The sequence below is a fragment of the Diadema antillarum genome, unplaced genomic scaffold (genome assembly GCF_040938485.1).
Source record: "Diadema antillarum isolate AM-2024a unplaced genomic scaffold, OU_Dant_1.0 seq00000935_RagTag, whole genome shotgun sequence".
Classification (NCBI taxonomy): domain Eukaryota; kingdom Metazoa; phylum Echinodermata; class Echinoidea; order Diadematoida; family Diadematidae; genus Diadema; species Diadema antillarum.
In genome coordinates, this window is record NW_027271786.1 from 98615 (window position 1) to 120912 (window position 22298).

Below are 22298 nucleotides of genomic sequence, written 5' to 3' on the forward strand. Positions count from 1 at the left end.
AAAGAGGATCGTGAAAGCATCTGAATTAAACAAATGACTGCACAGCTTCAACTGACACCAGGGGCTGGAATACAAGACCAGACTGTACAGAATAAAACATGGTAAAATTCAAATGAAAGACATTCTCATTTATTATCCTTTTAGAAAATAAATGTTTCAAATTTGTATGTAATTCTCGGGGATTGAGAGCGTAGTTACCTGTAAACTAGAAATAAATCTCGTCCAGTAGTACAAACTTAGAAAATGTCATCTAATCACCTTTCTTCATAAACCAAGAAGGTCTAGTGAAAAAATATAATATAAACAATTCATAAACAAAACATGAAACTAAGAAACCAACTTGGAATTAAAATGAATCACATTTGATCGCATTTGTCTATTAAAAGGAAGTGAAATCAATTTCCGCCAGTCTTTATGATTTCAATTAATTTTTTAGAAACCTGCATATTTCACACTAGAGAAATAAGAAATTATGAAGATAATACGAGGAATCATAACTGCAATTCAAAGTTAATGTAAGAATCGTTTTAAACGATACAGCGGTTATGGTCTATCTAATTAGAATTCTGATTTACTCACTACAGTTCCATGATTATAGAGCTAACATGCTCTTCGAATGGGGTGCATGCTTTTCATGTTTCAATTCCCTCCTACTAAAAATAAAGAAATTCTTGAAAAGGGAATTTTAGTTGACTCATACACATTTTTCAGGATTTAATACAAGACTTTATTGTATATTGTGATTAACTAAACAATTGCTGGAGTATTAGACTATAATAGCTGTTATCTAAGAGGGTGGCACTTTTTTACTGATAAAAAACATTTTGCTTTGCTTCAAACCATATGGCGGCTTGGCACAACTCCCGCGCTCCTTCTTTACAAGGGGCTCTTTATATTATTGTAAAACACTTTGATCTTCAGGCTGGATACTCCCTCAAAAGAAATGAATTTCACTTCTACTCGATGTACATGCAATAAGTAGACGGTTTGTCTGTAACGTTGTAGTTTTATAAATGCCGCGTATGTAGCATGTAGTAACGAGCTTTACATGAAGTTTTTCATTTTTCCTTCTCCGTTTGCTTGAGCAGAGTCTCTAACCAATTCAATATGTAAATACATGAAGTTATATCAAAAGCGATAATTTCATATTCAGTAACGAACGATGCTTGGTAGAATGTAGCATTACCTATAAGTTACGTTTTTTTCACCACAAGAATTTAATCGTACGTTCTTTTAATAGAACCTGACATATTTCGAATTTGGGAAACCGTGAAATAGTCAATAATTCCACATGCAAACCATGGTAAACACGAGGCTATGAAATACATTGTACCACTCATCTTCACTGATGCTGTACCTTTTTCTAACGTTCCACACCTGCCGCGGAAATTGCCATCGTGCGCACGGAACATGTTGTAACGATATGTTCTGGTTGGGGAAGGAAAATCACTCGAGTTTTGAAACGCCACACGATGTCCTTCGCCACGAACATTTCTGCAGGAACACATAGTTTCAGAGCGCGTCACATACACGCCTATTCTTCTCAGATACTTTTTATGTACGGCAACAGGAAGTACGCGAAATAGTTCAATCCAACACTGCGCGCAGACAAAACTGCGAATTGTTCGTGACTCAAATGTTCCGTAGCTTTCATTGTGTTCGTGTATCCTCTGCGATCACGTCTTACCGCCCATGATCTTTGCCCATCCGACCCTCTTCTTTGGCGCTGTGACTGGGCTGCCATCCCCGCTGTCATTTGGTGAGTCCGACTGATCAGCGTTCGTAATGCGTGTGTGCTCCTGATCATTCAACTTCCGAAGTGGGAATACTTTCAGCTTGGTCTAGAAATATTACGAAATATTGAAGAAGTAATCAGAGAGGAAACCATTAATATACCACCTCAAGAGGAGGAATTTATGTTTGTTTTTCATTCAAAACTGTTTAATCTTCAAGGAATCAGAATCGCAAGGCAATGAACGCACTCGTACTTTGAACATGTATACGTGCTAAAAGTAATGGATCAAATAGCAGGAGGCCGAGCTCGGGATTGGTTTTGCTTCTATTCTATATATAATCTATACTGTTGATGTGAAAATTATCCAATTTTACTTTATTTGAACATGACTATAATGACTAAACCTAATTAAGCATTCAACAGGTATAAGTTTAAAACATTGATATTCGCAGAATCACTTTGTGTTCAGAGTAGTAGAAGTAAAACGAAATGACGATTTTGAACATGTTCTTGAAGAAACAAAGAAATTCATAGAAATCACCTTAAGATTCAATGTGGACGCCATTGTGGAAGCTATTGACGATGTAGAATCATTGAGGGCGTCCTTAGCCTTTTGTGGGTCAATCTTTGTTCTCCTGCTCGAAGACGGTCTCCCATTTTGTTCGCTGGTGCCCGCTTTGTTAAATGCATCCCCGTTCCCATTGTTCACGAGAGAACCCGAAATGCTCGCGGCCTTGCCACTTGAACTGTTCAGCAGCGAACGCATGTGTGAATTCGCTGAGCCCTGTCCGCGCAGGGAGGTCGTTGAGTCAGCGTTCACAGAATTACCAGAGTGGAGCCCCGAATAAATCATGACTGTGCTGTCGTTGTCCATCACGCTGTTTTCTGCCGCGTTGCTGATCTGAGAGACTTCGTCACGCCAGCCCGGCCGGGGAGAGGGGGAATCCATGACAGCTCGAGAACTCTTTCGCACCCACGGGCAGCAGGGTCCGACTCGTCGCTCGTATTCCGACTGAACCTGGAAATAGTAACACAGAACATGTGCAGTGAAGCGTCTAATTTCATTTGAGTTTGATGAAGTAGAGGTAAAATGAATTGACAAATGAGCTAGGTACGGACAAAAACGAAACAGAAATTAGTGAAATAGTAATTAAAACTAAAAAATGCTTCTTATCAACGATGGCATTTTGTTGACTAGCCAGATCCATTATCCTTATTTGATTTTATTCTATTTCTTTAGATAATGGACAACATTAGATACAAATTCAATGAATTCATTAAATCCGAAGACAATTAAGTATTTCTTTCTTTTTTATTCGGGGTTGGTCATTTTGTCTTTAAAGAAAATTTTCATAAATAAACTGTTTTCAAGGGGGAAGAACATGTTTAGACTTCGTTTCCCGAAAGACAGTCATTCATGTTCTCAATGATAATCCTTTATAATTATAAGGGACATTATACTGTAATTTGACCATGTGATATAATTCACATAGCTATTCGTGTCTGTAGACCACCCCGATAAGGGTACAGCACTGATAGATATGAGTCGTTTGTATGATGGATTTACCAACACTTGTACATGTACCTTTACTGAAACAAGTCACATTGTTCGCCAAAGTTGCGGTTGCTGCAATGTGCGTACATAAAGACTTACCTCCGTGCTAAAGACTCCAAAGAGAAGAAAAATGAAGATGCTCTGAAAAAAAGGTAAGAGGTAGTAGATAATTAAACAATGACAATTGATGAATTTCCTCAGAGATTTTATATTTCATGCACATTTTGCTTATTGAGCATGTAATCAATGCCATTATTGATAGGTATGTTACATTATCATCCTCGTCTCGGACTTCACTGAGTAAAGACAATGAAAGAGCCAGACACAGGTCTGTATGGACCGGATTGACACGGACACATGAAAGTGACAAAAGGGCCACACGCACTTAAATTGCTATGTTCAACAGTTTTACATTCACAAGTTTCACAAGTCTACAAATTAATCCGTGATGCATGGGAATCTACTAAGTTCTCGTGACGTTATTTCCAATTATTATTTAATTCTTGCATAGAATACTAAGTATACATATCCGAATCCCAGTGACTTTCATCATTGAGTCTAGGGTTGTCTTCATTGTAGAGTCATAGCTTACCTCGGCCAGTTTATTACAGGCCCAGACGGCGTTTACTGCCCCTAAGTTCATACGGAGGGCGAGTATGAAGAGACCCCAGTCCAGCATGAGAAACAACGAAACTACGGCGCATGCTCTTGCATTGGGTCTGTGTAAATATGAAGAAGTACAAGTGTTAGAATATTAGAGCGCAAAATTCATTTGCATGATTGGCCAAGTTTCAAGATTTATCATTATTATTATCATTATTATTATCTCTTTTTTTGTGTGTGCAATCACGGGTATTACCAGTACCTGAGACATTTCAATGCGCTCTTTGCTAGGTTTCCCCAACTTCCAGAAAACTCCATACGGCATTTGTCAATTGATATCGCCCTATTAAATTTGCGAGTACAGAGGAGATGAAATTGCGGCTTGGTTACGTGGTTAGAAATAGAAATAGCTAGTATTTGATTTTCATTCGCATGCTCTAAATGTTTATAGCGTGACGATGTATAATAATCAGGGTAATACGTGATGACATGAGGTTTATAGATGATCCGTCATTCGTCATGTAACACTGCTTTCATGAGCTAAAAAATTGATAGGTTTGCGACCATATTCAAGGTTTTAATTTGCCTACGTCTGCCTCAATTCGAGCATGATGCTTGCTAATAGGAAAATTGCTCCTACAAAAGTACAAACTTGTTTTTTTTCCCCTTTTTTGACCATGTCAGCATTTTGCTGCACGATCATGTCTGCGCGTCAATTCTGATGGAGCATTTCATTTTCCCTCGCAGACCACAGATGGCGCATAACTAAAAGTGGCAAAATGGGAGCATCCGAGTAAAACGCTTTACATTTCATCGGCTAGAAAGATATCCGATCTCTAAAACCATTTGCGCGGGCATGATGGAAAGTATTTACTAAGTAGTACGAGGGAAGTTGTATTCAGTATGCAAAGTGCCCAAGATCAATTTAGTATAATGTACTAACTCACTGCCATCCAGTGTCATTAGGGTTTCATAATTTGCCATACCGAGCATGGTGTAAATGCTGTCTTACGCACGTCTCATTTTGCTTATTGTGAATGATGAATGTATAATGACATGACTTTGCCGACGATACCTTTTGTTCTGGTTTTACTTACACAACACTTAGAACTTGTGGAAGATTTTTCCTGTCCCTCTTTTTCGTCGTTACATACTCGTAGAGAACGTAGCAAAGACACACATAATTGGTCTGCAAGAAATTAAAATAGAAATTCCAAAAATGAAAATCCACACAAAAAAGTCACAGCAGAAAGGGACGTGATATGCACAATATCATGGGCATAATGACAGAATCAGTAACTCAGTGTGCCGTCCAAATGCTTGTGATAATAACAGAAAAAAGCTTGGGGACAAAGTACTGAAGTAAGTAAATAGACAGGTAAATAAATAGATAGATGTACGAAGGAAAAAATATGAATAAGTACACTATTCTTAATGAATAAAACCCCCCGATAACGCGTTATCGTTTCTAATGCCCGATATTATGCTTGACAGGGCTTTAATCGTTCACATCCCGAAATGCATTACCTCGCATTCCATTATGAACTGTAAACGACCGCCACTAGCGTTACACGTTTCTCTAAATATGTGGGCAAACGTTTGTAATGTCTTATATCTCTCACAGTAAAAAAAAAAATAGTTGTATGCAAATCGTCCCACAAGATTTGTTAATAAATATGTTCCTCAGATATACCTCAATGTAAGGCAAATCATTCTCTTATTCACTCTTGTATTTGAACAAATACTTTCAGTTCTGTCAAAGGGTTTAGGTCGAATATTTTAATCCACTGCCCCAGGACTATATAAGCCCCATAAGCAGATACAACTAGGTATAGATGCAGCGACGTATAGGGTTATAAAAAATGCTGAAGTAGGGACATGTCATGATTGTTACATTTTTGAAATTCAACTTTCAAATGTTCATGATACATTGGACTATATCATCAATTTTGTTCTTTTTCGACAGGGTAACAAAAATCAGCAGCGTTATACCCCCCCCTCCCCCCAAACACACACACACACACACACACACACACACACACAACAACAACAACAAAAATAATAACAAGATCACAAGAAGGGCTTACCGCTATGATGAGCAAACCAGGAACGAGGAAGGCAAAAATGATGTCTTCCTCAACCGGAAGAAAGCAGCTATAAAATGGGAGATTGAGCAAGAGTAGAAAACAACAATGTTCATTACATCAGAATGTGGAAATTCCATTCATCGATGCAATATAGCACAGGATAGAAATGATGGCCGAATAATCGATAAATTATGAATATTCCAAACTCAACGGCGTTCATATAGCAACTCCTTTTCTATAAGTTGGAGAAATTTTTTTTTTCTTCTTATCTTAAATGCTTACACCGGCTATGATGGTGGTGTTAATGGTGGATGGGGGAGACATAAGAATAGATGCGATCAACCTTTTTACTCAGTCAATTAGCCAACTATAAATTAGTAGCCGGATGAAGTAGTGAACTGATGGCTTACAAAGCAATAAGCGGAAAATAAACCGGATATTACGTACTAGGTGTCGTTGCCGTATTTGTTGAGATTAAGACCGGCTGTGCTGGCTACCACGAAGAGAGGGGTGATCCAACCTAATGCGCAGTACTGAGATGTGCTTCCAATGTCTGGGGTCTTGTACGTAGCCTGGTCCATGAAACACGCGGAGTAGGGAGTGAATGATAACATCAAAGGAATGCCAGGCATACAGATATCGCAAGTGATATTCCAAATTCTGAAAAGATATTCCTCATGTATGTTCCTTTTGACTTTGAAAGATATTGAGAAATCAAACAAGCAACGCAGTACTTCGCACAATACTGTGATATTTTACTATCAGAGACGAGACCAATTCTCAGGAGTAATGAACAGACAAAAACAAAGCCAAACAAAACAGCCACAGTGACAAATCTCTCTGCCGTTCGGATGTAGCAATGATATAAGGAATTCATTAAAAAACTAACAACGATCGGGCGTCTAGGATCATTGATTTACCTTGAGTACTATCTGGACGATCATGCCCAAAGTCCAAAATGCTTCTGATAACTCGAAGAAATGAATCATCAAAGCCACAGCTCGACAGACAGCCTGTGGAAGGAAGAAAAACGACAAAGGAACAGGACTTAGATTTCAGGTTAAAACACTTGAAATGAAAGGAACTGAACATAAGGCCTACGTACATTGGCCTTACAGTGTCCATACTGTACAACCAAGAAGGCAGGCCTCCTTGAAACAAATTTGTTCACTTTACAAAACGCATGGAGAGATCATTCGGATTCAGCACAGAGATAGAACATTAAAAGATGTCGGTGTTGACTGCCAGCAGGGACATTCATTCTTCCACAAGTGCATCTACACTTACCCTCGTGACTTGTGTCATAGGTACCACTGAGTGAATCGTCGTAACTATAACTTTGTTAACAGGAGGTCACTCTGCATGTTCACGTGTCATTTCCATTTTTGTTTGGTTTTTTTTTTTGTATATGTGGTCGGCTTGAACTAACTAAAAAATATGTCTCCTTGCACGTCCACTACCCCTCTCCATCCTCTCTCTGTCTCTCTCTGCCTTGCCATGCCATTTTTCACAAAGAGTATGCATGGTTTCAAGAACACATGAAGTGATTTGCCTCTGATAAATACACGAATTTGGAAGAACACAATTATATTGCATTGTATTGTGAGATATGATTAGCACCAAGACCTTGCACAAAAGCTTTCCTTCAGTATACCTTCTACTGCAGTTTGATGTCATTTGTGCTGGCAGAGTTGCATCTTGTTTATAAGATATTATTTTCTTTTCTTTTTCAGCATTACTTTAACTTTAACATTATATTGTGTGAATGACCTTTGGGTCACAAGATGATGGAAGAGTGGGTTGAATATAGGATGTTTAACAACATAGATCCTGGCCATCTGATTGAATGAATGTGGGTCACATGACATTCAGAAGAATCAGCTGCACCCTGCCCACTCTGTCATTGAATAGAACTGTTAAACTTGCACGCTCATGTAATATTCGAAACCGTCGCACTCACAAACATTGAATAATGTATAAAATCCATTGATTCACTGAGGGTTATAGAAGGATTTAATGCTAGACGAAAAAAAAAAGAACCACAGAACAGTGATGAGAGGGAAAGAAGTAGACAACTGAAAGGTGAGATTTAACACACTTGAAAAGAGTACAAATAAAGAGGTAATAAAAAGAGATGAAATTGTGAAGATAAAAATAGAAAGATGTATGTGATGGCGGCCTTCATTGAAGTCCTGTAATTTTTGTGTCTGTAATTGAGCTCAACTTTACTTGGTTTATCTGCCCTAAACAACAAATTGAAAACTGTACCTTCATCAGGAATAACACCAAGACAGGCAGGGACTATGTTGGATCTCTAATTCTTTCCCATTTGGAGTTATTCTGGATTGGAACTTGAGGCAAGTGTACAGCAATGATTAAAGGAAATTTCTGTGCTGGTCCCATATACTGATCTTCATGTAAGGATTTCAAGCCACCTTCTCTCTGGAAGCCAGCTTATCGCCTTTCCACTGAAGCTTTTGTTCCTGCTCTAGTTATAAATCCTGCCATTCACATCCAGCACAATGGCAACTCAGCTGAACACCAGGCAAACAGCTGCCATTGCAAGCCAAGTGACGACAGACCTTGTCAAGAATCAGGAATTTGCCAGCCTGCTGGAGTCCATTGTCTGCAATGCCATCGAAAAGAAACTTGCTGAAATCTACACAAAAGTGGAAACCATTCAAGGCGAAGTCTTTGACCTGAAACAAAATCTGGAGAAAAAAGACAAAGAAGTGAAAGTCCTGGAGGATAAGATAGCCAAGCTGGAACAAAACAACACACGCTTGGAAAACTCTCTGAACAATCAGGAGCAGTATTCCAGGAGGTCATGTATCCGCATCTTCGGCCTGCAAGAGAGAAAAGGGGAGAATACTGACACGTTAGCTGCTGACATCATCAGGTCAAAGCTGGGTGTGTCATTGGATCCGATGAAGGACATCGATCGCTCTCATCGCACAGGATCGGTGCGAGACGCATCATCACCCTCAACGATGGTCCACCCTTCGGAAGGAGCATCCAACCGGAAAGCTCATCCCCGCCCAATCATCGTCAAGCTGTCCAGCTACAGAAAAAGGAGGGAAATCATTGCCAACCGCAGAAAGCTGAAAGGAACAGGAGTTGTGATTGTGGAAGACCTGACCCTGAAAAATCAAAAACTTCTCTCGATGGCTCGCAGTGCAGAAAACGTCAAATCGGCCTGGTCTTCAGACGGACGCATAATAGCTCTTGTCGCTGCATCTGGGGGGAAAAACATAACAAAGCTGATCACCTGCGAAGAGGACCTGAAGAAATTGCGTTAGGGTATTTTCACAGAAATGTAACAGTGATTTTTTCTTTTCTTTTTTCTGATATGCCTCCTGCTATTGATTTTCCTGGTAAACTTTAATATATGATCAATCCAGTGCTCCTACCCAGCTTATCATTGTCATTCTGAGATCACAATTTGGTTGTTAGTTTGTAATGTTTGTTGAAAATAACAGTTTTTTAATGTGTCAATATTTTGTTTTTAGTGTACTTTCTCTTCATTCTATTTCTAACCTCTGTTCTATTGGAAACTCAGTTAGTCATGATACATGCATGTTCATCTATGCACAATTACACTAAAAAGTCTTATTCTCAATAACCCCCAATCACCTCAAAATGGATAATGCCAATGCAATGAGTAATAATGATTTGTTAAATACCTACCTTGATGTTTCTGAATTTAATCTAAAGTATGGGGATGTATATTCAAACTCATTTTCCTTAGTTCATTTTAATTGCAGAAGTTTACCGTGCAATTTTGAAAATATGAATGTCTGTCTCAGTAGTATTAGTCATAGATTTAAAGTTATAGGAGTAACAGAAACATGGTTGAATTCATCCTCATCAATAGATATGTATTCCCTTGATAGTTATAAATGTTTTTGTAATAATAGGAAAAATAAGAGAGGTGGTGGAACAGGTGTGTATACACATGAGTCGTTGAAATGTTTTGTAAGAGATGATTTAACAGCTTTTTCTGAGTCATATGAAAGCATTTTTGTAGAAATCCCTAGTAATGTTCACTGTAAAAAAACTGTTATAGGTGTTATATACCGCCCACCATGTCAAAATATTGATGCTTTTATTAGAGATTTTACAATTCTATTGGATAAGATCCACTTAAAATTATGCAATTGTTTTATTTTGGGTGATTTCAATGTCGATTTAACAAAACTGAATGTTAATTATAAGGTTAATTTATTTTTAGATTTGTTGTTAAGTTTTCATATGCAACCAGTTATCAATAGTCCTACACGTATCACCCAAACATCTGCTTCTTTGTTAGATAATATCCTTACAAATGTAACTATCCCTATACAGTCAGGCATTCTTGTAAATGACATCAGTGATCATTTACCGATTTTTGCTATTCTATCAGACCCTACTTATATCAAGAATGTGTTGCCATGTAAAAATCAGAGACGTTTGATTAATGAATCTAATTTACGGATGTTTTTTTATGAAGATGATTAATATACGGTGGGAAAATGTTTTTGTTGAAGATGATGTAAATGATAATTACGGTATCTTTTTGCAAATATTTCAAGAAAATTATGAAGAATGTTTTCCAAAGAAATTATTTTGTCCAAAGAATAGAAATAAAAAACCATGGTTAACAAAGGATTTATTAAAGCTTTGTCATAAAAAATCACAATTGTATAAGAAATATCTTTTGAATCCCACTTTGTATCGAAAGGAAATGTATAGAAAATGTCGGAATTATGTAACTATGAAGATACGACAAGCTAAAAGAGATTATTTTAATAGGAAATTTGATAAAGTAAAAGGTAATATGAAGAGTATTTGGAAATTGATTAATAATATTTTGTATAAAAGTCAGAAAAATACTGTTATTGAGTCTCTTCATTTCGGTAATGAAAAAGTTACCAATAGTCAAGATATTGTGAACACATTCAATGAATATTTTGTTAATATTGGTTCAAAATTGCAAGATTTAAAAAATGATGTATATGAGAATAAGTCTTTTCAAGATTATTTGAAAATGCCAAATGGTAATACTCTTTTTTTGAAGCCTATAACAAATGATGAAATAATAACTATAGTTAATAACATGAAGAACAACATCAGCTCTGGTATTGATGATATTGATATCAAGGTGGTAAAATGTGTTATTTCATTGATTTGTGTTCCGTTATGTATTATTTTTAATGAATGTTTGCGTACTGGTACTTTCCCTGAAAAAATGAAAATTGCACGAGTCACACCAATACATAAAAAAGGACAATTAACTGATGTGAATAATTATCGTCCAATATCAGTATTGCCTATATTTTCGAAAATATTAGAAAAATGTATTTATAATAGGTTAATAGAATTTTTGAATAAACATAATATACTTATTAGTAATCAATATGGTTTTAGGCAGAGATATTCAACAGAAACGGCAATATTACAACTGATTAATAAGATAAATCAGGCTATAGATGATAAAGAATATGCTTTAACGGTATTTATTGATTTAACCAAAGCATTTGATGTTATAGACCATTTCATTTTGTTACAAAAATTATGTTATTATGGTGTGAGGGGCACTCCATTAAAATTATTTACAAGTTATCTCTCAAATCGTAAGCAATTAACAAATATTAATGGTGTTCATTCTAATCTTAAAGAAATAAAATGTGGAGTACCACAAGGGTCTATTCTTGGGCCTCTTCTTTTTTTATTGTATATAAATGATTTGCCGTATTCAACATATGATGTAGATTACATATTATTTGCAGATGACACAAGTGTATTTTGTAAAGGCACAGACCCAAAGACATTATTTCATAATATGAATGTTCAACTTGATTGTATAAGAAATTGGTTGTCGGTAAACAAATTGATTTTGAATGTTGATAAGACCAATTATATATTATTTGGAACAAGAACTAAAATTGACAGTAATTTGAAATTGATGTATAGAGATGAGGAAATTAAACGAGTATATGATATAAAATTTTTGGGTGTTTTTATTGATGATAAATTGTCCTGGAATTCTCATGTGAATCATATATGTTCAACAATATCGAAAAGTATTGGTGTTCTGTACAAATTACAATTTCTTCCACAGAATATTTTAAAGATGCTGTATTATTCGTTTGTTTCAGTTCACATAAAATATTATAGTATTGTTTGGGGTTTTACTACAAAGAAAAATATTGATCGTATTCATAAATTACAGAAACGCAGTATTCGTTTGATAACCAACTCTTCATATTTAGCTCCCAGTAAGCCATTATTTCTTAAGATGAAAATTTTACCTGTTCAAGAATTTATTTCTTTGGAAAGTATGATTTTTATGTTTAAAGTTTCCAACAATGTTTTTTCTGAAGTATTTCACAACCATTTCACTTTGAATTGTTCTATACACAATTATAACACCAGGAATGCAAAAAATATTCACACACCATTAAACCGGATTTCAAAAACTCAATCCTCCATTTTTTACCATGGCCCTATTCTTTGGAATACTCTTCCTCCAACACTCAAGAGTAGCAAGATCTTACGTCAATTTAAAAGGCTTTATAAAAAACATATTTTTGATGAAATGTATCTGAAACTGTAAGTATAAGTATGCATTGTTTCCACCTCTGTCTCTTTTCTTCTCTTTTCATTGTATCTTTGACATTTGTTTTATCAAATGAATTTGTATGATAATTGTTTAGTTGAAATGTATTGATAATTGTTTGTAGGGGATCGTTTCCAACAAGCCTCTTGTGTGCTTTCTATGATCCCTCCATTCAAAATGTATAAATGTTCTAAGGCAATTGTATTTTGATATTTGTAGATGTTATGTTTTGATATGGAAATAAATGAATGAATGAAAAGATACATCGACTAATTACCCCGTCACATCGACGCAAATAGGCACCGAATTAATCATTGTGTAATAGTGTAGCCACGATTTAAAAAAAAAATCATGTAAACACTAGTACATTCTCGGGCAGGATTTGAACCTACGACCTCTTGAACACCGATATTTACGTCGATGTAGGGCAATATTTGTCAATCAGTTGCAATTAAAACAACACGTGAGAATCTCATTCATTTGAGAAAACGCTTACCTTTATCAGATGAGACATGGCTTTGCAATTACGCTAAGAAAATTACACTTATTCCAGCCTTCACAATGCTTTTGAGTAAGAAATAACTTTGAGAGGCTCGTTACACTATCACGTGACCATTATCATTTGAGTGCTCATTGGTGTAAAAGCAGATTACTAGCATTAACAATCTGTGACAAGGCCTATACTGTAATCGACTCTCCAATGCTATGAGAAAATAATGACTCAGGATGGCCGACGCCTATAGCTACCTGGCCATTCCTTCATCTTTACGCCAGTATTCAAGAGTAATAGCTATAATGTTTTGTCTTTCAAGGAGAGTTCAGTCGAATTACAGGTTAAAATCACAAGATTTTTAAGGTCATTTGGGAGATGACTTTGGTCTTCAGAACAACAGATAGCAATGACATGTGTTAAGGAACCAGGAAAGACTATCAGAGAAGACTGTTTTATATCTCGAGCTCAACCGATTGTGACTAAAACCTTACACGTATTCAACTGCAAATCTCAATTCAGCTGCGCTTATGTTCTTCTTGATGACCTTCAATTTCGAACCATTCAGGTTTGCTGGGCGGGTCGTGGCAGAAAATCTATTGACTACGATAAATTGTGATAACTACCAGAGCGACTACGTGCTTTCGACGCTAATTATTTTGTAATCAGGCAACTGCGGTAAAGACATAGGACTAATAAATGAAGATTAATATCGGATATAAAGCACACACACACACACACACATACACACACACCAGCGAACGCACACAGGTACATACGCGCACACCCACACACGCACATAGGATTACACAAGCCTACAGATAAAAGCCTCTTCAATTTACTCAAGAACTCTTTTGTTGTTGTTGTTGTTGTTGTTGTTTGTTTGTTTGTTTGTTTGTTTGTTTGTTTGTTTTTTTTTTTGGGGGGGGGGTTCCCCAAAGGAATCGAACAAACAAACAAACACATTCTTCAGAGGTATACACCTCTGGAGGCCATCTTATGTCTGTCCTGAAAGTTTGGTTTGCTAGGTTTAAGTAACCAGGAGAACGGTAGATCATAATCACCATCACTATTATTACTATCCATATGGCTACAGTTATTACTGTTCATGTGGCTACAATGAAAACTTATATGGATTGTCGCCTCATAATCAATAAATATTTATTGGTCACCCTGCAGGATGAAATAAAGAAGTCAAATGAATAACTAAATAAACAAACGAACAAACAAATAAATTTGATAACTAGCCTATATGAATGAATACGTAAATGAATGAATGTGTAGAACCATTTTGCAATAAAATGCGGTTGTTCAAGAATGTGTCATGAATGCGTTGCTCAGTCAAACGAAGATATACTTAGTATAATAAGCGGACATGAAATTCATTGTGTACTTGGTTTTTATCAACACTTGCATGGAATTTGGTACGTGCGTTGGTATTATCCGCTAATCAGCTCGGTTTTCCGCTAATCAGCTCGGTTTTCCGCTAATCACCTGAATGTGACGAGTAAATTATATCTACACATCGGTATTTCTCTAGGGCATTGTACACTCTAGGGGCGCTGGAAGGGAGGGACCACTGTACATTCGACAACATAGGAAGACAATGAGTCCACTCAACCTATGCAGCATTATGGTTTCAGCCCGCTTGCACTCCAACTGCATGTATTCAATAAACCCCAGGAAATTCCAAAATAGTGGTTGCGTGGAATAACGCGCCGGTTAATAAGTATGAATATTCAAAGTCACTACACGCGACGGAAAAGATGGTCTCTCACCAGGTTGGCTGTGGCGTAGAGACCGCTAACCAGGGTGATATGTTGGGCGCTCATGGTAAGCAGGAAGCAACAGACTGTGATGGCGCGGTCCGATTCGAATTTCCTTTGATGAAGAAAATGGGGATGAAAATAAGAGCAAAACACTTAAATGAAAGGATTATAATGATATCGCATGGTGTAAAAACTAACTAAATTAAATTCGCGGTATACTCTGATAATATATCAATATTATTTCCTTTCCTTTTGCACTCCGACTCATGGTTATCATTTCTTCGATATCTTTAAATAACTCGACAGGAGCTACACCACATCAAATGCCTGATAAAGCTTAATATTTGCCAATTATACAAATCTATTGCTTTCATCAAGTTATATATGCAAAATATTCTACAAATTTTTCACCGAACACGCTTATGTCCACCTTATATACTGCTGTGAAATAATGCGATGTGGGAAATGTATTAGTAATGCATTTGCGTGCTTTAAATTCTTCATGTCTTACTTTATACTTATTCGTAAGAGCTAAGTTAGAGTTCATCTTTAATCATGGGATACTTTACTTAGTAATAAATCAGTGTACCAGAGCGATCTTATCCCTTGCAATTTTCTTCTTATCACCTGTAAAATGGCTATTCAAACTGTTTTCAAAGATTACACCACCACCATGACTACTAACCGATTGGCATAGATCAGCATGATGAGGGTTGAGAATATGAGGATGATGGAAATGACCAATGCTGCCACCACCTCGTCCGGTAGATTGGTCGGGTTGAGAGGCGATGTGGTCTGCTGATTGAATGGGGAAACAGGTGCATTCACTTTTCAAAATTCCTCAAACACTCATTAACGATAACAATGCGTTGGGCTGGTGACGATCAGTTTCTTGTCAGTGAAATTACGCTGCCGTTCTCGTTTTGTTTCGTTTTGTTTAATTCATTTCCAACAGAATATGTGAATACACATAATAACACGACAATGTGAAGAAGAACACACAAAACTGTGCACAGAGATATAATGTTGTAAATTTCATGACAAATAAAAAAAGACAGTTGTTTAAAATGGAAAGGACTGCTAAAAAGCAGAACTTGTAGTTTGTAGTCCCCTTGTAAAAATACTTAATTGCAAAACTTAAGAAATCTTTCATTTGTAGCAGCGCACTTTACCACCTGATAAGCTTATCAAAGGTGAAGGAGAGAGAGAGAGAGAGAGAAAGAGAGAAAGAGAGAGAGAGAACAAGTTTGAATGAAGATTGGAGTATTTGGCATTTGCATATCCGGTTCGTGCAGAAATGGAAAATTGCAACAACAACAACAACAACAACAACAAACAGAATGAAGTATCGATTTACAGTTGTAAAAGTCATGTATTCATCTTAGGCATTATGAATAAAAAACAACAACATTAAAGTAAAAAAGAGAAACAAAAGAAAACGAAAATGTTTATTTGACTGACATGCCATCATTCACCCCTCATTGAATAAAGATCATAAATCTCAACTGGAACTATACGCTCATCTCGGTACAGGGCTTATATAAAGCAGTATTGTGTTATCTAAACCTGACATTTCACCATCGATTTTTAAGGCCTTATATTAATGTCATTAGAGTACTTTCAGGATTTTGTCTTTTGTTTGTAATGATGTTTGCTTGACAATGATTGCAGGATATCAAGCATAGAATGAATGATTACCCCCTTATCTTTATCGCCAGACAATATGATTCAACTAGCAAGTTCTGTTTTAAAAAAAGGCTGCCATATTCTAAATTAATTTATTTGTTAATACTCATAGTCACGCAGACGGATAACACGTACTGCGTGACCGCGCAAGAGCCATCCCGTTCAATACACCGACCCCTACTTGAGTCTTGACATGTCTCCGTTCATTCGTTTTAAAGGGTGTACTGTACACATAGAGGTTGACCATGTCATTATGCTGCTTTTGAACAAACAGTATGGCTGCCGTCGGAATTTGATTTAATTTGCCATCGTCAGGGCGGGGGAAAAGAAACTTGGACATAATCATGCTTTTGATGTTTAAGTGAAGCATACTAAAGGTTCTGCAAAGTGTGGAGATAAACAAATGTTGTCGTCCTTTGCAACGATTTCGTAGTCTGTGTTTAAAGGACCATTTGTCTATCACAGAGACTAAACCATAAGAAGGGATGAGGGAAACCCGTCTTACCGTTACTAGGGTAGTCGTGTCAGTCATGGTGACTGTCTCAACGGTGGTCAGATTAGAAGAATTCCAAAACACGTAGTCAACTGTGATATACATTCGCCTGAGCTCCACGAACTGTAACAAAAGGGAAATATAATCAAATATAGCCCTACTGATAATATCGATATCAATTATACATCCACGTCAGCCCTAGGGGTAGAAATAAGTGTAAGTAAGATTTTTACGTACAATTCAGCAGAATAAAGACCCCTTTATGTTCAACAATATTTCAGAAATGAGATATTGATTTGATACTCATTATTCTACATAGTAGACTTGCTAAGGGGGTAAACGCTGCATTTTTAGTACAAATGTCCTACTTGGCACAGATGTTTCCTAGGGCAAACGAAAATTTTCATCTAAAGAGACAATCTGTATCTATGCAAATAAGCCTCAATTTGCATAATTTATGCAGAAATACATATAAAAATTATTAAAAAATATATGTGCACCCAGCAGAAATACCTAATTTGGTAGAAGTATTCTATAGAGGAAGTGGAAACGTTCCTGCAAAAATTTATTTCATACCTATGTAGATAAACATAAAATAATTATGCAAGTAATTGTGCAAAAATTTGCATTTTTGAAAGAATTTCTAATCTATGAAGCACTGGATCTTAGTACAAAGTTTGAACCTTGGATGGATGTTCCTTGGGTCAAAACCAAATGATTCATCTAAAGAGACAAACTGTTTCTATGCAAACAACCTGTTATTTGCATAATATGCATATCAAAATCTATACATAGATAATCAGAACAAACAAAAAGCAATTACGTGACAATGTCTTAAATCGCTTTGAACTTAATATCCAAAAAGCTAATAGAATAAGACAATATTCTCACAACAACACTTTTCAGTTGCTTATGTTGTTTCCATGTTATTTAATCAACTTAGGTGTTTTATGCATGAATTATGCTAATAAGTATATACAAGACGTGAAATTTCATATTGATCTTTGAAATAATTTTACTATCAATTTTCCCTCATTGCATAAATGCTTTGCAGGGTGGGAAAAATAGCAATCGATAGTGACACCCTTTAAATATGATTATGCTAATATAACAGTAGGGCCTGCATAGAAACAGATGCAAATTGGAACAATTGCTACAAAATGATTGTTTTTCCCTTGCAAACAGTACACAACTAAGGTCATGGTTAGAAATCATTACAAAAAACACCACCATAGTGAAAGTGTGAATTCTGATTTTCACTGTGTTTAGTAGGCACCCAAGCGAATAAGGGGCTTTTTATGTCAAACTGATTACTGTATAAACTTGTGTAAATTAAGTGGATTATGTGGATTAAGGGTATCTGCACACATTAAGATCTTACAAGCTTGAGTTAGAAACAAAGTCTGTTTCTGAAAAAAAAAAATTTCCTTCAGTATACTATGAGCTGCTATGGCATGGAAACTATGCTAGGAAATTTATACAAAGTAACATTTTGATAAGGCAATAATTCATGCAAAAATTGTCATGTGAACAATATAGGAGATGTTATACTTTAAGTCAGATAATCTTAGTCTCTGACTTAAAATCAATTAATTTCAACAATATATCAAAGCAGAAATAATATGTTCATAGCCATAAAAGATTATATTAGATGGCCTTTACAATTACTAGGATGTGATTTGTCAACAGATCGTCACATGCTACTGTTTACGAGGATCGTAAATATCATATTCTCCCTGGTTGTGATTGTTTTCCCTTGGGATAATGTAACTCCCTGGCGGTCCAAAGAATGTTATATTCCACCATATACCAGCTAATACCTGTATAGATGATTATGACCTACATGATCTTGAAGCTTTTTCCCAAAAAAAAAAATTATGTTTACTGGTTTTGTGTAAAGATATCAGAGGTTAAAATAAATAAATACACCGGTTAAAATGTAAAAGGTAAGAATGCCATAGGTTATACATGTGTACATCAAAACTAACTTTCAGGAGACCCATACATTAAATGCAATGACGGTGATGACTTTACCATGTCACTGAATTTCATGTCCTTTCCTGCTTATCAAGAGGAACAAAAACACTTGAGAGGGGAGGGCTTAACTTTTTTTTCGATAATCAACAAGGGTATCACTGTCAGGTAGAACATGCACAAATATGCACTAAGTTTCATGTTACCTTGATTCACATTCAAGATATGGAAGAAAAATTGAAATTTAGCAGTTTCATCAGAGCTTTGACTTTTTGGCAGGAAATTTCCCAGAGGATCTCCATAATACCGGTAATACATGTATATATTAAGTTTCAAGAAAAATCCTACAAGCATTGCAAAAATATGAGGGAAATAGTGAAATTTTGAGGGCCTAATTGACCTCGATATTTGACCCTTGACCTTTGACAAATGACTCCTAAATTCCTTAGAAAATCCCTGCCAGTACCAAGTTCCATGAAGACACCTTGAACCATTTGCGAGATACAGAGACAACAGTGAAATTTTAATATTTTCACCTGACCTTCGACCTCTGACCTCTTGACCTGAAACTCTCTGAAGAATCTTATTTTGGTATGTATATATAGTACATGTTTGCAGTCACTAAGTTTCAAGAAAATACCTTCAGGCATTGCATAGATATGGGGGAAATAATGAAATTTTAGCATTGACCTTGAACTTTTTGACCTTTGACCTCGTGCCGATTTTACTTAAAAACTGCTTAATTTATATGATTGCCCCATCATACGTCATCCTTGGACCAAGTTTGGTGAAATTTGCTTAATCCAGTCTGGAGTAAACTGAAACAAGTCGACCTTGACCGTTGACTTCTGGTACATTCGGGTATTGATATGCACAATACGCTAATTAGGTGGTAGTTGCATAGAGAAATAGTGTTTTGATATTACAAACGAGAAAGAATGTTTTGGTATTACAAACCATTTCCTTTTGACTAAAGGATATGCATACTACTTTGGTAGTTTTTATCATAAAATGCAGTTCTTATACTGTAAGATAAACTTTAGAAATACTGTTTTTACTTTACTTTCTTTAGTAATTATGTAAATTAGCTGGTAATGATGGTTCAATAATTCCAATTCTTTTCTCATTTTGTTTCATATCTATCTAAGAAGAGATTTGAGGGGGGTTTCATTGTTTACAAATCAATTTGAATAACTCCCATAATTATGCAAATTGTATGTTCATTTTCATAGGTATGAAATCAATTTTTGCAGGAATTGTTTCCACATACTCTATAGAATACTTCTACCAAATTGGGTATTTCTGCTGGATGCAAATATATTTTTAACAATTTTTATATGTATGTTTGCATAAATTATGCAAATTAAGGCTTATTTGCATAAATACAGATTGTTTCTTTAGATGGAAAAATTCCAATTGTACCGAGGAACATGTACGTGTGCCAAATAGGACATTTGTACTATAAAATGCAGCGATCACCCCTTTTTTCACCCTTAGCAAGCCTACTAACATACATTACGGAAAATGCATGATGCAAAGTTTTATCACTGGGAACACTGAGCACCTTTACTATCTTCATCGTTCATGGAGGGAAAGGTCGGATTTCCCCGGTGTTGAAATGTAATGTATCAAATGGAAGAAGGAATTTGTTTTATTTGTTTTATCTTATTTTATTTTCTTTTCTTTTCTTTTCTTTTCTTTTATTTATTTTTTTTTTATTTTTTTTTTTTTTTGGGGGGGTGTTTTTGGTCGTTAGATTTACTCATCACCACCTGTAAGCATTTTACCTGTGATGTGTTCGTCCTAATGTAGAATAAAAGAGTCATACGATATACTAGTAGCTACTCCTGTTCAAGAGAGTACTTTATGAATTTGTGGTGGTATTTCTGTACATATGAAAGCTTAAAACGAATTGGTGTGTAAAAATATTCAGGAGAAAAACAACAACAACAACAACAACAAGACCAACGACAACAACAGTTGCTGACCCAATTTACAAACATTGTTCAAATCAAATCTGATGTGTAAATTTAGTAAATGGTCTAAAACAAGAGCGAAAATTATCCATATACACAAGACTCCAATTCAGTGCTTTGGCTAAAGAGCGAAAACAATGCTTACAAACGCATGTTGATCTTAATAATACTTAGAAAGTTCCAGTATACCTGAAAGATTTGGTAAATGACAGAGGTTATAATCACAATCAATTAAACACTGTTGAGCGGTGTTATATGTAGGATTATCTAGCATTGAACAAAGTGCAACTTTCCGATATATTCGTGAGTTTTTGTCTACTTCTGAAGGCTGCTGCCACTTTCTCAATATCCCGAAAGTTCATTTAAATCGATGTCGGCTTATCTTACTTACAGCTGGGATGGAAAACTCATGACAGAGTGTGAAGAGACTTGGTGTAATGTGAAGATAGATGAATCCTTCCGAAGTCGTTAGGAAATGCGACCCTCAAGCCATGTCGAAATGACGACACCGACAACGGTGATCAAGTAAAAATCGATGAAGACCCAAAGAAGCTCACGATATCAATGATTCCATGATGATCTGAAGTGACAAAATAGAACGGAAAGTCATAGTCAAAGTATTATGTGTGACAAGATTATAATATTGTATATGATTTCACTTTACAGTTTGATACTCTGCAGTTTCTCCTTTGCTAGTAAAGTATTCTGCGTGGGAGCTACATGCATTGTGATGATGACGAACGGGCAAAGACCATGTTCAAATTGTATACACGGAGAGGGGGTTACCAGAAGGGATAGTTGTATATGATTAGCAGAAACATATGAAAATCTGTTAATATACAACAACCTTTTAAATAGTAATAACGTATTTCAAATTTGATCATGTTGTGTTTTTCCCGTCATGCATGCTTTTTAGACAATAGATGTCTTACTCTGACAAAAATGCACTACATCTTCGTCTTTTTTTCCACTGACAAAGAAGCAAGATACATTTTCATCAACGGTTATCTTAACCCATACCCTGAAATCTGATAGATACTTAGTTTGGACAGTTCTCGAAACTAATATCGAATTCACAAAGGTTTCTGCATACAGATACCTGCTGCGTTAAATCATTCATTGCCTGGAGTATACATTTGATAGATAAGACGCCTAGCCAAGGTAAACGACGGGTTTAGCCGTACATAGTCCATGCATATCACACTTTAATCCTGCCACAGGTTCTATAGTTAGGACGTGACACCTTCACCGTATCATATTCAACGACCCGTGAACAAGTGTAGAAATTGCTTCAGGTCGGAGAATGATGCCTGCAAAGCAACATAGTCATGA

At 36.0% G+C, this 22298-nt stretch overlaps 1 protein-coding gene across 1 annotated transcript; it reads right to left on the reverse strand.

The window, feature by feature from the left end:
- Positions 1-544: 544 nt before the first annotated feature.
- Positions 545-21664, reverse strand: LOC139741570 (cadherin EGF LAG seven-pass G-type receptor 3-like). Its single transcript, XM_071652154.1, has 12 exons — positions 21358-21664; positions 17029-17139; positions 15523-15632; positions 14847-14949; positions 6901-6993; positions 6428-6552; positions 5981-6047; positions 4991-5082; positions 3883-4009; positions 3390-3431; positions 2277-2753; positions 545-1841 (listed from the first exon to the last, which is right to left on the reverse strand). Exons 2-12 carry the CDS (start codon positions 17119-17121, stop codon positions 1677-1679), a joined length of 1494 nt encoding a protein of 497 aa, XP_071508255.1. The 5' UTR covers positions 17122-17139; positions 21358-21664; the 3' UTR covers positions 545-1676.
- Positions 21665-22298: the final 634 nt, after the last annotated feature.